The 17,235-nt window shown below is 33.6% G+C and overlaps 1 protein-coding gene and 1 pseudogene across 1 annotated transcript; both read left to right on the top strand.

Annotated features, from left to right (window-relative positions):
- Positions 1-2,377: 2,377 nt before the first annotated feature.
- Positions 2,378-2,905, top strand: LOC145952466 (secreted RxLR effector protein 161 pseudogene; annotated as a pseudogene).
- A 6,303-nt stretch (positions 2,906-9,208) lies between these two features.
- On the top strand, positions 9,209-12,298 carry LOC145952270 (putative WRKY transcription factor 54). The gene is made up of 3 exons (XM_083064593.1): positions 9,209-10,091; positions 10,578-10,682; positions 10,931-12,298. Exons 1-3 carry the CDS (start codon positions 9,724-9,726, stop codon positions 11,358-11,360), a joined length of 903 nt encoding a protein of 300 aa, XP_082920719.1. The 5' UTR covers positions 9,209-9,723; the 3' UTR covers positions 11,361-12,298.
- Positions 12,299-17,235: the final 4,937 nt, after the last annotated feature.

The raw sequence follows: 17,235 nt of genomic DNA on the forward strand, positions 1-17,235 counted from the left end.
AAATATTTAATTTAGCATCATTAAAAAAATAATCATTATAAGATTTAATTTTTTTAAAATTTAATTATTTATTATAATACTTTTAGTCACCGTATCGACCAAAAAATATATTTTTGGTTAAAATATATTTTAAAATTTAGTTAATTCATTATAATATTTTAAAATAAATATTTTTAAAATTGTTATTAGATAAGTTATTTATGGAAAAATTCGTAGGTAACTTATCTACGAATTTTTCCGTAGATAACTTATCTACGGATTTTTCCGTAGGTAACTTATCTACGGATTTTTCCGTAGATAAGTTATCTACGAAAATTTCCGTAGATAAGTTATCTACGGAAATTTCCGTAGATAACTTATCTACGAAAATTTCCGTAGATAACTTCACCCATAGATAAATTTCGTAGGTAAAATATTTTATTTGAAATATCAATTAACATATTTTATTATCGTTTCATTTTAATTTATTGTAAAATAATTAAAATATTTAATTTAGCATCATTAAAAAAATAATCATTATAAGATTTAATTTTTTTAAAATTTAATTATTTATTATAATACTTTTAGTCACCGTATCGACCAAAAAATATATTTTTGATTAAATTATATTTTAAAATTTAGTTAATTCATTATAATATTTTAAAATAAATATTATTAAAAATTTTCATCTTAAATTTTTTATTTTTATAAATTAATTGATGATAAAAAAATAACATACTAATATATGGTTTTAAATTTGATATGAAAATATTAGGATATAATTAGATAAGATTTTAAATTAGTATTTTATTAATAATTGAAAATTTAAGATTATAATTTTAAAATATATAAATTTTTATTTAAACTTTTAAATTTATAATAATTAATTTAAATTGTATCATAATATTATTTTTAAATAGAAATAAGTAAATTGTTAATTATACAAGTAAGTATATTTATTAATAAATATTAATTAAATATAATATAATTATTATTATTATTGGTATTATAATTATTATATATATTTTTATTTTTTATAGCGGTCTGAACATACCAAAATGAGAGGGATCCAAAAATAGTATAAGTATGAGATTGTACTTAAATGAATTAATTTGTACTACTTATACTGATAACATGCATTAGCTCTTCTGTAGCCTATCTCATAAGAACTCCACAGTTAAGCATGTTTGACCTGGAGTAGTATAGGGATGGGTGACCTTCTGGGAAGTTTCTCAGAAAATGTGCAATAAGGACAAAACATGTTGAAAAGTGAAGTGTAATGAAATAGCATCCTTGAGAGGCCAAATATGAGGGTTATTACTTTAATAAATTTATTAAAATTAAATAAAAATTTCCTGAAACGCCGTAGATAACATTATCTACGAAAAAATCCGTAGATAACATTATCTACGGAAAATTCCGTAATGTTCCGTAGATAACGTTATCTACGGAAAATTCCGTAGATAACGTTATCTACGACCATTTTATCTACGGATTTTTTTCCGTAGATAATCCGTAGATAATTGACATTTATCTACGGATTTTTATGTTTATCTACGGATTTTTCCGTAGATAATCTTGATTTTTCTTGTAGTGACATTAAACATGGGAGCTCACAGAGAAACCAAAAGATAAAAAAGTCATTGGAGTGAAATGGGTTTATAGAACCAAGTTTAATGTTGATGGTTCTGTAAACAAACATAAGGCGAGGCTTGTCGTGAAGGGATATGCGCAAATGTTTGGGGTAGACTTCTTAGAAACTTTTTCTCCGGTTGGATACCATAAGGTTGTTGCTAGCTCTTGCTGCACAAAAGGGTTGGATTATACATCACATGGATGTTAAATCAGCCTTTTTGAATGGGTACTTGGAAGAAGAAATTTTTGTTGAGCAGCCTGAAGGATTTCTAGTTCATGGATAGGAGGAGAAAGTCTATCGGCTAAAAAACGCCTTGTATGGCTTAAAGCAAGCCCGAAGGTCTTGGTACGGTAGAATTGATGCACATTTGATATGCTTAGGCTTTGAAAAAAGTCTAAGTGAGTTTACCTTGTATGTCAAGAAGACGGATGCTGGAATAATCATTGTTTCCTTGTATGTTGATGACTTACTTATGACAGGATGTTCAAAGGAGCTGATTGAAGAGTTTAAAGGAGGAATGAAAGAAGCTTTTGAAATGACTGATCTTGGAAAAATGTCTTTTTTCCTTGGCATGCAGGTGCAACAAGATAGAGGTGAAGTCTTTATAAGTCAAGAGAAATATGCAAAGGAATTTCTTAGAAAGTTCAAAATGGAGGAATGCAAGCCAAGTGCAACGCCAATGAATCAAAAGGAGAAATTCAGCATTGAGATGGAGTTGAAAAGGTTGATGAAAAATTGTATAGAAGCTTAATAGGATGTCTGATGTATTTGACTGCAACTAGGCCAGACATTACCTATGCAGTAAGCTTGTTGTCACGATATATGCACTGTGCTAGTAAGATTCATTTTAAGGCAGCCAAAAGAATCCTGAGATATATCAAAGGTACTATTTGTTATGAAGTGAAGTTTCAGCCCATAAAAGATTTCAGTCTTTATGGATATTCAGATAGTGATTGGGCTGGGAGTAATGATGACATGAAAAGCACTTCAGGCTATTGTTTCACATTTGGTTCTAGAGTTTTTTCATGGCGTTCAAAAAAGAAAGAAGTCATAGCACAATCTATTGCTGAAGCCGAATACGTAGTAGCTGTTGCAGCTACAAATCAAGCAATTTGGCTAGGAAAACTTATGGCTGATCTATACATGGAGCAAAAGGAAAGTACACAGGTTCTTGTTGATAATCAAGCTGCAATTTCAATTTCAAAGAACCCTGTGTTTCATGGGAAAACAAAACATTTTAAGATAAAGTTGTATTTCCTAAGGGAGGTGCAAAAGCAAGGTGACGTGTAGCTGCTGTATTGCAAAACTAAAAATCAACTTGCTGATTTTTTAACAAAATCACTTCCTCAAGCAAGATTTGAGTATCTTTGACAAAAACTTGGTGTATGCTGCCTTTGAGTCAAGGAGGAGATTGTTGGGATTCTGTGACTCCAACATGTGGTTGAAGGAGTCAAATCAGTTAAATAAAGACATGTTCCCGTGCTATTTCTTAGGAGAATTTTATGCATTGTTTAGTTAATTAGCTTAGCAGATATTTCTCAAATCTGTTTCATTTCTGTTTTAAATTTGCAATATAAATATTTACTGTTTATGCTCAATAAAAATATCAGTTTCCCTTTCACCCTTTTGTCTCTTGTACTTTAAATCCTACAATGGCTTTATTTGTGAATCAATGCAAATGTTGGATGTGGTGCTCAATTTAAGTCCTGCAATGGTTATGGGGTCACTCTTAATAGGTTCGGAGTCTCATAAAAGGGAGATTTTCAACACACTACCCTGCTAGGAGATTACGATTTTGTTATAATTAGCATGGATCTCAACAAAGTTGTTAGTGTCCCCCCTGTCCAGTTTTTTTGTGGAAAAGCCATCAAGTGCCCATTGATGATGATTATGCGTGTGATAGTGCAAAAGTTTATTTAGAGGTCAAGGTGGGATGCCTCAATGGTGAAGGTGGCAATGAAATTCATGGCGATAAGGGAAAGATTCAATAACAAAAGGACAAGAATTGACGTACAATATCGAAGTTCAGGTGGAAATCCATATGTTAACGGAGGTGGAGAAAGTTCAGGTCGAGGCTCTAACCCAACTAATTCAACTTAGGGTTTCTTCAGGCTATGCAACAACTAAAAATCCCCTTCCTCTCTCTAAAGCAAAAGGTGGTTTCCAGCTCAGAGAATGTTTAAAGGTGGTGAACCCAATACGCTCAAGCCATCCTGGATGAAAGAGCGCAGCGGCAAGGAAGGAGAGGTAAGGTTAGTTGCACATTCTTTGTCTAATTCTCTCTCAAATTGTGACATTCGTAATTGTAATAAAATTTTTTGGCTAAAGAGGGAGGTTTTGGAAGCTATGAAAATACGGCAAGTGGAGAAGTCTTTGGGATAGTAACCTATGAAGGAGAGAAGGAGGAAATAATTGATGAGTTGGTACATTTAGAGAAACGTGATAAGTAAAGCAAGCGAGATATGGAGGAACATACAACTATTTTTGAATGAAGGTTCTATCTTATAATGTGAGAGGGTTTAGTGGGAAGGTCAAATGGAGATTTATCAGATAAGTGGTCACCAAGGAAGAAGTTCAGGTTGTCTATATACAAGAAACAAAATCGAAAGTGGTTACTAAACAATTATGTCAATCTTTGTGTGGTGGTTATAATGTGGAATAGTTGTTCTCACCTGTTGTGAACTCATCAGGGGGCTTGTTATGTTTGTGGAACAATGAATGTGGAATTGACTTCTTCTTTAATGGGTTTTGGATACATTGGTCTAGAAGGAATATGGAAGGATTCAGGTTGCTCTGTTACAATTGTGAATATATATATATATATATATATATATATATATATATATATGCACCTTGCGATAGCCAAGGAAAGAAGACTTTATGGGAGGAATCAAAACAAATATGTTTGAGAAGTAATACCAATCACTGGTGTGTGTTAGAAAATTTTAACAGTATTTGAAAACCATAAAAGAGAACTAGGGAGAGTAGAGATACGCATGAAAAGGAAAATATAAGGAACTTTAACAATTTGATAATGGACATAGGGTTGGATGACATCCCAATAGGGCGTAGGAATTTCACTTGGCACAAACCTAATGCAAAATATAAAAGTTGAATCAATAGAGTGTTTGTATCAAAGGAATGGAAGTCTGAATGGTCGGGAAACACCCAAGTTGTCCTAGATAGAAACATCTTATCATTGCTCGATTTTGTTGAAAAATGTCATACAGGATTAGGGGCCAAAACCTTTTCAAACTTTAGATTGTTGGTTTGAGGATAAAAGTTTCAAGGGGTTCGTCAAACAAGCATGGAAAGATCTGCATGTGTCTAGGTGGGGTGCTTTCATACTTAAAGAGGAATTGAAGCAGCTTAAACAGAAGTTGAAATAATGGAATGCTATAATCTTAATTTGGAGACTTACAGAAAACGAATAAGAGTATAGTGGCTGAGTTAAATGATCTTAACTTGAAAGATGAAGCAAGTGGTTTGAGTACAACTAAATTACAAAGAGGGATGACTCTCAATTCTTGGAGATTTCAAACCTATCTCTCTAGTTGGCAACATGTATAATATCTTTGCTAAGTTTTAGCAAATAAATTAAAGAAGGTGTTTCAAATAATGATTGACCAAAAACAAAGTGTGTTTCTACAAGGTAAAAGCCTATTACATAGCATTGTAGTGGCTAATGAAGTCCTCGATGAGGCAAAAAAAAAAAAAAAGAAGAAATTGCCTATTCTATAAAGTTGATTATGAAAAAGCTTACAATTCCATTAATTGGAATTTTTTTCTATACATGCTTTGTAGGCTAGGGTTTTGTAACTAGTGAACTGAATGGATTTTAGTTTGCTTGGAGTCAAGCTTTATCTAAGCTTTTAGTAAATGGAAGTCCTATGCAAGAATTCCAACCACAAAAGGGTTAAGGTAAGGAGATCCTTGCCCCCTTCCTTTTTATTGTGGCAACTGAGGGTTTATCCGGTTTGATGAGATTAGTGATTTTCAAGAGATTGTATGAAGGCTACTTAGTAAGGAAGAAAAAACAAGATGTTAATATCCTTCAATACGCTAATGATGCATTTTTTATAGGTACAGTCAACCTCAATAATGTTGTTATTATTAAAAGTATGTTGAGATGTTTTGATATGGCATTGAGCTTGAAGGTGAACTTTATAAAAAGTAAGTTTGGCACGATAGGAGTAAAGTAAAATACTTTGGAGAATTATGCAATGGTGCTAAACTGCAAAATACTCACATTCCTATTCGATTATCTAGGAATTTCAATTGGGGCTAATCCTAGAAGGGTAAAGACGTGGGAGTCGATGATTAGAAAATTTAGGAAGAAACTATCTGTGTGGAAGCATAAAATTCTATCTATGATGGGTAGAATATGCCTCATCAATTCTGTTTTAACTTCCCTACCTTTGTTTTTTTTATCCTTTTTTAAAATGCCCTGCCTAGTGGTCAAGAAAATTGTGTCTCTTTAATTAAGATTCTTGTGAGGGTACGGTGAAGGACACTACAAGATATCTTAGGTCAGTTGGGAGAAGATTTGTAGGCCTAGAAAGTGTGGTGAATTAGGGATCAAAGACATTGCTATGTTTAATGATGTTTTATTGTCTAATTGGAGGTGAATCTTATCCCAACAAGAGGGACGACTTAATCTTAGTGGTCAAGATAATTGTAGATCCTCTTTTATCTGGTGGAGAAACCTAAAATAGGTTTGTAGGTGTTATAACCAACTATAGTGATTTGACAAAGTAGTTGTATGGAAATTAGGATAAGGGGATCAAATAAAATTTTGGTCAGATAGGTGGTTGGGAGATGACTGTGTAGTAAAAATACTGCCTAGAATGTTCTTAAACATTGAACAACAGAATTTTACAATTAATAATATGGGCAGATGGGTTGGTTCAACATAGGAATAGGATCTCAAATGGTAGAGAAGCTGGTTTGAGTGGGAACTTGTCCAAATTAGGGCCCTTGAACATCTTCTCACTGGCGTAAATATGATACAAGGACAACATGCATGATAGTAGAGTGTGGGGTCTAGATCAGTTGGGGATCTTCTTAGTCAGGAGTTACAATTAATGATGTTTGGTACTTCACATATTAAAAAATTCAATTAGATATGGGATATTACATTTCCTCCAAAGGCTGCAATTTTCTTATGGAGAATCCTCCATAACACTGTACCTACTATTGATAATCTATTGAATAGAACCTGGCTTTGGATGATACCTCTTGCTCCTTTTGTCATGATCAAATAGAAACAGTCCCTCATATCTTGTTTACCTGTAAAAAAGTTCACGGAGCGTGGAAAAAGTGTTTTGGATGGGTTAATACAGTAACTATTCTCCCATATAAGACCCAACAATGCGTATTAATTTTACCCCACAAGTTCTAGATTTGAAAGAAAAACACAAAGATGGAGGGTAGTGTGGTGCACGATAACTTGGAATATTTGGAACCACATAAATGCATGTGCTTGCAAACATAAACAATTCGAACAACAAAATTTGATGAAGGATATAATATAACTCTCACTATATATATGGAACTGGTTGAGCATAAAGAAGAATGATTTTCAAATCCCTTTTCTCCTATGGTCGTTGAACTTGAGTGCCTGTCTATAATGGTGAAAGAATCTAACGCAAATCTCCTCATTAGCAGGATGGCTCTGATGCAGTAGGTTGATTGGGGTGCTTATAGCCTATACAAATTCACATTGTGTAACTACTTGGCTGATTTAGTCAATAACCAGTATTGCAGTTTATGTTGGTTTTGTTGGGTTTCACGATATATGGAGATGTTGTTTGGTTGGTGTTGTTGGCATCGGGACTCAACGTACAATATGAGGGGCAAGTATTATTGGTGTGGTGGTGGTATGAAATGATGACACATTAATCCCTTATCAGTAAAGTGAACAAGTCTGTCAAGAATAGCGACGAGACTAAAACCAACATCAAAAGTGCACAAAGTTTTGGTGGATCAACAACACACAAACTTTGGGTTGTATTGTTTGCATTGATTGTAATGGGGCGCCTATATTAGGGTTATAATGGTTTTTGATGGGTTGTACTTTCTTATGTATATGTGGCGGTGTAGGCAGTATTAACAAATATGTAGGGAGCGGAGAAAGTAGTGTGTGTGGCTTATTCACTAGAATAGGAATTTTGTGACTACTAGCAATGTTGTGAAAATTGTAAAAGAATATAAACAAGGGTCACTTGGTAATTTGATAATAAAACTATTTATATATGCGTTAACTACCCTTGCACCTCTTTTAATATACCTTTATTTGTTGATAATAAAAAATTAAAGTGAAATATTATTTATGTTTTTCTTATTCATTAGATGAGTTGGCCGATGAATTATCTTTTATAATTTTATTTTATTTCTTTTTTACAATTTTCGATGGGTAACTGAATCTAAATCCCAACCATGAGGGTTGGATTAGATTGAAAATGATAAAGATGGTTTAAAAGTTTATAATTATATGAATGAAACTTAAGTAGTGTTATACTAATAAAGTAAAAAAATAATAAGAAAATAGTGAATATTTAAATAATTAGCTCCAAGAGTTTTAAATACTCACACACCTTAATTACTCAAATACTTAAAATTACCTATAAAAAAATAATATTATAAAATATATTTAATTTATATATCAGAATCTTTTAATATTTTCTCCGTTCCATTTTTTTTTTTTTTTGAGCTCCGCCTGCAAACTTTGATAGTTAAATAAAGGTGAAAAGTAGATTAATTTAACTGAAACACTTTATTTTAAGGACTATTTTAAAATTAAATTTATAGTGTCCTATAATTTTAAACAATGAAATGATTATTAACTTTGGAAGAAAGCAAAATAGATTCTTTCCCATGTACTGTTTCTGCAATTAAAACAATTACAGAAAAAACAGAAAAATGAAAGCAAGACGTCAGGAGAAAAAGAGACAAAGAAACCGGAGAAATATTGAAGAGAATTGCGTGAAAGAAGATTAAAGTCTCTTGAAAAAACACATTCCTATTTCCTGGGAATAAGAATGCAGTGAAACTAATTCCAAACATGTGGTTAAGTGGTAGGGATTGATCCACGCTTAAGTTAGGTCAGGAGTTCGAATCCTGCCTTGTATATGCAGCCCTGTTAAATCTTGGGACTATAAATCTTGGGACCAACTATCCTACCTTTTGAGGTGTCTCTAACGTAACGAGGAGATTAGTCATCACTATCGGTTCTAGATACTCTAGGGACGAACGAAAAAAAAAAGAATGCAGTGAAACTGAAAGTGACGTGCCAATTTCCATGGTCATCAGTTAGGGTACCAATTGTTAATTTCCTCCCTAATAGCGTGTGGACCTTTACAACTAAAAGTGTCATTCCAAAAATAGCACCCTCCAACCATCACCAACTAATTAAGGGTGTCATTCCATGTAGAACTTAGTTTTCAACAATTCTATTTGAATTGTAAAATTAATATATTTGATTTGTCTGCAGGAATAATCAAACGACCATTCAAAAGATAACAGCTAGGGTTAGTAAATTTAAAACGTAATCTACCTTACCAAAATAAAATGAAACACATCAACCAACAACAATAGTGATAGTGAAAATTATAGAATTCTTAATATAATCTAGAATACCAAAACGTTAACTAGAAAAAGAATCAATCCCCCTACCTGTCTCTTGTCCTTACGTGCATATATCCCAAATTACCCTGAACTCAATATAACTAAACTAACATGCAAAACCTAAGGGTATTATTGTCAACTACGTGGCTATGTTCTCAGCATGAAGTTAGCATTGTGACCTCACCATGCATTTCCTTGCAAATAAACACACTGCTTCTCTCCAAACTCTCTTAACCTCCCAATCAGACAAAACCCTCTTGCTTACATTGCACATTTTCACTGGTGCGTGTTCTTCACCTAAAACACTAGCTTGTGAACCAAACCAGTCAATTTGTGCTCAAGAATTTTTGTCTATACTCTACAGTGTAACATTTTTAAATTTGCAAGTGGAGGAAGTGCTACGTTGAATAAAAACGCGAAGGCAGTGTATTGTTCAGCAGCCATAATATAGTGTTAATTAACTAACAATAGCAAAAAGGATAATGGAGAATCAGATTCCAAATGGCAAAAAGGCAATGGAAGAAGAGTTAATAAGAGGGCGTGACATGGCATATGAGGCACTTGAAGTGCTTGTTCATGATAAATTGAACACTAGTATTGAAGAGGAGGGTGGGTCAAAGTCAGTGTTACCATTTGTTGAAGATCTTGTGCGCAAGGTCTTGTGTTCATTCACAAATACCCTTTTGCTTTTGAACTCCAATAGTCATGTCTCCAATGAAGTGGCAGCGACTATCACTCTCAGAGGTGCATCGTCTTCCTTGAAATTCCCAAAGCTGGAGTCTCCGGATGAATCTTGCAAGAGTCGCAATATTATCAACCCTAAAAATCGAAGAGGGTGCTACAAGAGAAAGTAAGAATTTTAATTCATGTCTTTTCTAGCAACAAGATATTAGTAAATAGCAACTTTTCTAAGACATGTTTTTTACTAAAAAAATTTATTATTAATTAAAACTATACAACTATATGTGAAACTTATTGATCTTGAAGGGATATTACAAAATTTTATGATTTTTGATAAATTAATTTATAATAATGTATTCAAAAGAGTGTTAGATTGTATACTTTCTTTTCGTAAGAAATAACATGATTAGTAAGAAAATATTTAATATATTTTTGGTATAATAAATGAGATGATTACTAATAAAATATCATAAGAGGATTTAGATCGCAACTTGGCTAAATGCTCCAAACATAAATAACCATGATGACACAATTATTAGTATACACTAATTATGATTTTTGGCAATATTTCATAAATATTCTATTCATTGATATTGGATCACAGTTGTGAAAATATAAGAATTCATAAATTGATAACTTTGTCACCATATACAAGATCAAATGCGCCAACTTGGGAGAAAGACAGCTCAGTACTGAATGAAGATGGCTATGCATGGAGAAAGTACGGACAAAAAAAGACATTGCACGCCAAATACCTCAAGTATTGTTCCATTTCAAATTACCCTTTTCTTTTACTATATTATTTTTTGCAAAGTATTCATTCAAATTACTAACTTCTGTAAAAAAAAAATCTAATTAATCATGAAATCTTTTCTATCAACTATATTATTTTTTTTATCTTTTCATAATGGAACCAAGTTCTATTTCACTCAATTGCACTCTTCTTAATATGTGCGTAAGCCTCACTTTTGATTTCTAAGTCCAACATGGTTGAAATACGTGTTGCAGGAGCTACTACAGGTGCACTTACAAGAATGATCAAGGATGCGAAGCAATCAAACATATGCAGAAAATTCAAGATGACCCTCCTTTGTACCGAACTACTTATTATGGCCATCACACTTGTAAAAGCCCTATGAACCCCGAGATCATTTTGGAATTTCTTTCTCCCTCTGCCTCTTCCGTATTACTTAGCTTTAATAACAACCTTCAAAGCAAACAAGAAAACCCGTTTCCATCATCACTTCTTGCATCAACCAAACATGATCCCCAGGAAGTGATTCACGATGATCACATTGCTAAAAGTCAGTTGTCAGCATTAGAAAACATCCTATTGTACGATCAAGACATTTCTTATGATCATTCGAGGAATGCCAATTTGCTATCGTCGACTAAACCCGTTGAAGCTGAGAATTTTTATGAGCAGTTTGGATTTTAGATGGCTAGGTATTTGTTTCGGAGGGTAACTTCATCTTGTTAGAATTGCAGAGCTTAGATCTGTATTGTATTAGCTAGGCAGCTAGCTTCTTTAATAAAACCTATCAATCTTAAATCTTGTCAAAACAATATCAATCTTGAACCCCACGGCCGAAAACTGATTAATTTTTATTTATGACTAACATGCATGAATGGCGGCCGAAAACCAAATATTTTTTATTTTATTTTTGACTAACATGCATGATTAGCTTGCATGTCATTATAAAGTATTTTCAAATAAATAAACTAAATCACGTTTTTGTAAATTGTAATTATATATATATATATATATATATATATATAAAGAATTCACTAACTCTAAAATGTGTTTGATGGGAGAAAAGTTTTCTTATAACCAAAAACCATGATTTTAAGAATTACAAATTATGTGAATCATGATTTTAAGAAATTGTTAAAATCTGTTTGATTACTCGTAAAGATTCCTAAAAGATTCTTGGAAATTAAAGATTTTTATGTTCGGTTACAATAGTATATATTTTTAAGTATATAATTTTTTTTACAAAAATATCTTTTATTAAAATAATTTTATTAGATATATTTATTTACTCAAATCTTATAATAAATATGACATTAAATTATTTTAAAATTTTGAAAAATTATAGTTAAAATTATTTAAATACAAAATTTAATAAAAGAAATAAATAAAGAAAAATGTTATATAATAAATAAGAGAAATAAAAATATATTATTTAATTTCATTCAAATAAAAAATTAATTAATAAAAATATAATAAATAACATTAGTTAATTTTAAGTGGACCTCTCGTAAATATAAATCATTTAGTTAGTTAACTATAACTATTTAATAGTAGCTTTATTTATATATTTAATCATACGAAATTATTTCAATTGGGATTGGAATTTAGAAATGCTACTGTAATGTATATGGCAATTGTGATGTCAATTTGAGCTGATGACTTAAGGGATCGATGGTCTAGAAAAGGAAAAACGTTGTACCAAATTGTTGCCATATGGAAAGAGGGTTAATTGTATCTTTTGTTGTTCTTTGAGTTCTTGTACGGTGTTATGATTTTTTCTATATATGTGGGTCATTGATGTACAATATTCAGTGCAACTCTGATGAGGAAGTGCATATAGAACGTGCTGGTTTGCCGTGTAAGGTTGGCGACTTTTTCTTTGGCATAGCATATTTTTCTATCCCATTGAGCTTCCTTACTTTGTGAGCTTCTCCAACATCCCTTTCAAATTGGTCATTCATAGCATTTGTAATTCTATGTGCATTGACCCGTTTACTCAATGCATATATATATACTTACTATGGCCATATTCCTTCCAATTGTTTCTTTCCCTCACCTGTTGCTAAGATCCTCTTTTCTCTTGTACCATGCATTACCTTTCCCACACTCACTTCTGTTGAATATCAAAACTGGAAGCTATATATCGTCGCACTATTTTCCTTGTAAACCACCATGTCAACTTCATGCAGCACAATGTGGGTATGTCCGCAATAATTCCATCCATTTGGGAGCAAGTGATTTTCAAGTGTGAAACTATATTAGGAGATGGTTGCAAAATATGGGAGAATCAGTTATTTCTAAAATGATGTGAATATTTTTCACTCTTCTTTTATTGGGATACAAACAAAATCTTACATCATTGAATCATAATTAAAGTACACATAGTCTTCATTAGTATAAAGTCTTCTTAGAGATGACTAAAAATAAAATCATGAAGGTTTAAACTGATCAAAATGGACACATATCATATCAATGTGGAGGCATGTGTATGTGTGTGAATCTTAGGTGTCCAACAGTGATATCAAAATCAATGGTCAACAATATTAAGGTGACTTGCTTAGAATCTTGAATGAGTATTTGACAATGGAAAATAATGGATTCAACTGTGAGATCTCTTGTATCGAAAATTTTTCTAACAGTGTGGAGGTCAAGCAACGTCTCATTAATGTGAGCAAATGATGTGCTTCCTCTTGGATGCACATGGATTCTTCACTCCTTCTCGGATTCCTTAGATGATTCTTCAAGGATTTGAGACGCCTCAAAGGAGCAAGGTGACCTAGGCTTGCATACAAGCTAAGTCCTAAGAAGATATGGTGTCCTAGCTCTACAAGGAGAAGCTCTCAAGGAGGGTAGAGGCTAGAAGCAAAGTGACTTCGGAGAAGAGATTTCTTTGAGAAGAATACTCATTCAATAATGTCCAAAGTAGCTACATAACTCGGTCATAAGGAACTTATAGGCTAAATTAGGTTAAGGGTTTAAGTTGGGTTTACCTAGAGTTAAGTAAAACCATGGTATGGTTATCTTAACTCTAGGCGCCAAAATTTGAATTCTAAAATTCAAATTTTGGTGCCAACCGGTCACCCCCCCATGTGCACACATTTGGCATGTAATTAGGAGGTCATTTGAGTTGCATTTCGGATCACACCATGTGCATGTGTTGCACATGGCCGAAATGCACACCAAATGTGCTTCTAATTAGATGCTAATGTAATTTCACATGTAACTCTAATTAACCTAAATTCAAATGACCTTCAAATGAAATTCCTATACTACTAGGCCGAAAATACAAGGCCCAAAAGAAATACATGGCACTAAGGCCTACTCCTATACTAACCCTAATCTAATGGGCTTGATACAAAGCCCAACAAAATAAAGTGGTGGGCTTTCCTTGGGCTTGGGCCCACTCTTCATGCATCCTTCTTGCCATTGCTCTAGTAGTTGGGCCCTTAGCCCATGGGCCTCCTCCATCATCCCCTCCCTCTTGAAGAGGATTTGACCTCAAATCCAGAGCATCCTCCTCTAGGGTAGCTAGTCCTGTAAACAAAGAGAGATCAAAAACATTGAAACTAGAACTAACACCATACTCAGAAGGGAGATCTAGAACATAGGCATTGTTATTGATTTTCCTAAGGATTTGGAAGGGTCCATCTCCTCTAGGACTAAGCTTGGACTTTCTTTTGGAAGGAAATCTATCCTTCCTAAGGTGTAGCCAAACCCAGTCACCTTCCTTGAAGATAACTTCCTTCCTACCCTTATTATTATATTTTTGGTATTTTTCAGTTTGAGATTGAATATGATCTCTAACCCTCTCATGTAATTTCTTAACAAATTCAGCCCTAGATGTACCTTCTTTATGGATAAAAGAAGCCACATCAGGGAGAGGTAATAAATCCAAAGGAGTAAGAGGATTAAAGCCATAGACAATCTCAAAAGGAGACATGTTGGTGGTCTTATGAACCACTCTATTATAGGCAAACTCCACATGAGGGAGGTAGTCATCCCATGACTTTTTGTTGCCCTTGAGGATTGCCCTCAACATAGTCCCTAGAGACCTATTGACTACCTCAGTCTGGCCATCAGTTTGAGGATGACATGTGGTAGAAAATAGAAGTTTAGTTCCAAGCCTTGCCCAAAGAGTTTTCCAAAAATGGCTTAAGAACTTAACATCTCTATCAGAGACTATAGTTTTGGGTAACCCATGTAGTCTCACAATCTCTTGAAAGAATAATTTAGCAATATGACTTGCATCATCCACTTTGTGGCATGGAATAAAGTGTGCCATTTTGCTAAAACGGTCCACTACCACAAATATGGAATCCTTGCCTCTTTGGGTTCTAGGCAAACCAAGGATAAAATCCATGGAAATGTCCTCCCAAGGAGAAGAGGATATAGGCAAGGGGGTATAAAGCCCATGAGGTTTAGTGGTAGACTTTGCTTGCAAACAAGCAATGCAACTACTACAAAACCTTTGGACATCTCTTTTCATATGAGGCCAAAAGAATTTCTCTTTCAAAAGAGAAAAAGTTTTCTCAATTCCAAAATGCCCCATGAGCCCACCCTCATGGCTTTCCCTAACAAAAAGTTTTCTAATAGATCCTTGGGGTATACAAAGTTTGTTTTCTTTAAAAAGAAACCCCTCAGAAATATAGTAACCTTGGTAAGGTTTTTGAATACATAAAGAATAAAAGTTAGCAAAATCAAGGTCTTTCTTATACAACTCCTTGATGTCATCAAACCCTAGTATTTGAGAACCTAGGGTGTTCAATAAAACATGTCTTCTTGACAAAGCATCAGCTACTACATTAGTAGAGCCCTTTTTGTATTTGATGACATAAGGAAATTGTTCTAAATACTCAACCCATTTTGCATGCCTTTTATTTAATTTATGTTGACCCTTCAAATATTTAAGTGATTCATGATCACTATGTATGACAAATTCCTTGGTCACAAGATAATGTTCCCAAGTTTGAAGGGCACGAACTAAAGCATATAACTCTTTGTCATAGGTAGGGTAGTTCAAGGTAGCCCCATGAAGTTTTTCACTGAAATAAGCTATTGGGTGGCCACCTTGTAACAACACAGCTCCTATGCCAAGTCCTGAAGCATCACATTCTAGCTCAAAAGTTTTAGAAAAATCAGGCAGAGCTAGAACAGGTGCTTGAGTGAGCTTATGCTTTAGATCTTGGAAAGCTAAGTTATGTTTTTCCTTCCATTCAAAGGCTACATCCTTCTTCACCAACTCATTGAGAGGTGAAGCTAATGTAGAGAAGTTAGGAACAAATCTCCTATAAAAGCTTGTCAATCCATGGAAGCTCCTAACTTCACTTACATTAGTAGGAATAGGCCATTCTTGGATGGCTTTGATTTTCTCGGGGTCCACATGAACCCCATTTTTACTCACCACAAAACCTAAAAAGATAACATTATCTACACAAAAAGTACACTTGTCTACATTGGCAAACAAGTGATTGTCTCTAAGAACAAGAAATACTTGTCTTAGGTGATCCACATGATCACTTAGACTTTGGCTATAGATTAGAATATCATCAAAATAAACAACTACAAACTTACCAATGCAATCCCTAAGAGCATGATTCATCAACCTCATGAATGTGCTAGGTGCATTAGTAAGCCCAAAAGGCATTACTAACCATTCATATAATCCAAACTTAGTCTTAAAAGCGGTTTTCCACTCATCACCTTCTTTGATTCTAATTTGGTGATATCCACTCTTAAGATCTACCTTGGAAAATATGGATGACCCATGCAATTCATCAAGCATGTCATCAAGCCTAGGAATTGGGTGCCTATATTTTATGGTGATGTTGTTGATGGCTCTACAGTCACAACACATCCTCCATTTTCCATCTTTTTTTGGCACCAAAATGACAGGTACAGCACAAGGACTTAGACTCTTTTGAATCCAGCCCTTCTCCAACAACTCTTGTACTTGCTTCTCTATCTCTTTGGTTTCTTGTGGATTAGTCCTATAAGCTGGTCTATTTGGAAGACTAGCCCCAGGCACAAGATCTATTTGATGCTCTATTCCCCTAAAAGGTGGAAGTCCAACTGGACCTTCTTTGGGAAATATATCATCAAATTCATCTAAAAGATTTTTCACCTCAAGAGGTAGAGTAGTTTCCAAAGAAGATGTGGCAGTGCAAGTTAATGTTCCTCTACACATGAGGATATGAGATGATGATTCAAGAAAGAGAGAAGTTTTGTGTAAAGGTTTTGATTGAAAACTCTCTTCTTGAACTATCTCTAGAGAGGGAACATTAATCTCTCTAGAATCCTCTTTTTCATCAATTTTTAGAAGTTTTTTTTTTTTTTCAACTTTTTTTTGTTTTCCTTTTTCGTGCTCACGTTTGGCCTTCATTTGTACTTGATCTTCTATCACTTGTGAGGGTGATAAAGGATGAAGCACAAACTTTTTACCCTTATGTGTGAAAGTTATTTTATTAGTTAGGCCATCATGATGAGTTTGTTTATCAAATTGTCATGGCCTACCTAATAAAATATGACAAGCCTCCATAGGAACTACATCACATTTAACTTT

Source organism: Cajanus cajan, chromosome 10 (genome assembly GCF_000230855.2).
Source record: "Cajanus cajan strain Asha chromosome 10, NIPB_CcT2T_4, whole genome shotgun sequence".
NCBI lineage: Eukaryota > Viridiplantae > Streptophyta > Magnoliopsida > Fabales > Fabaceae > Cajanus > Cajanus cajan.

Coding starts and splice junctions, on each gene's coding strand:
- LOC145952270 (XM_083064593.1), top strand. CDS start 9,724: ATGGAGAATCAGATTCCAAATGGCAAAAAGGCAATGGAAGAAGAGTTA. Junction 10,092..10,577: donor AGAGGGTGCTACAAGAGAAA/GTAAGAATTTTA, acceptor ACCATATACAAG/ATCAAATGCGCCAACTTGGG. Junction 10,683..10,930: donor TTGCACGCCAAATACCTCAA/GTATTGTTCCAT, acceptor TACGTGTTGCAG/GAGCTACTACAGGTGCACTT.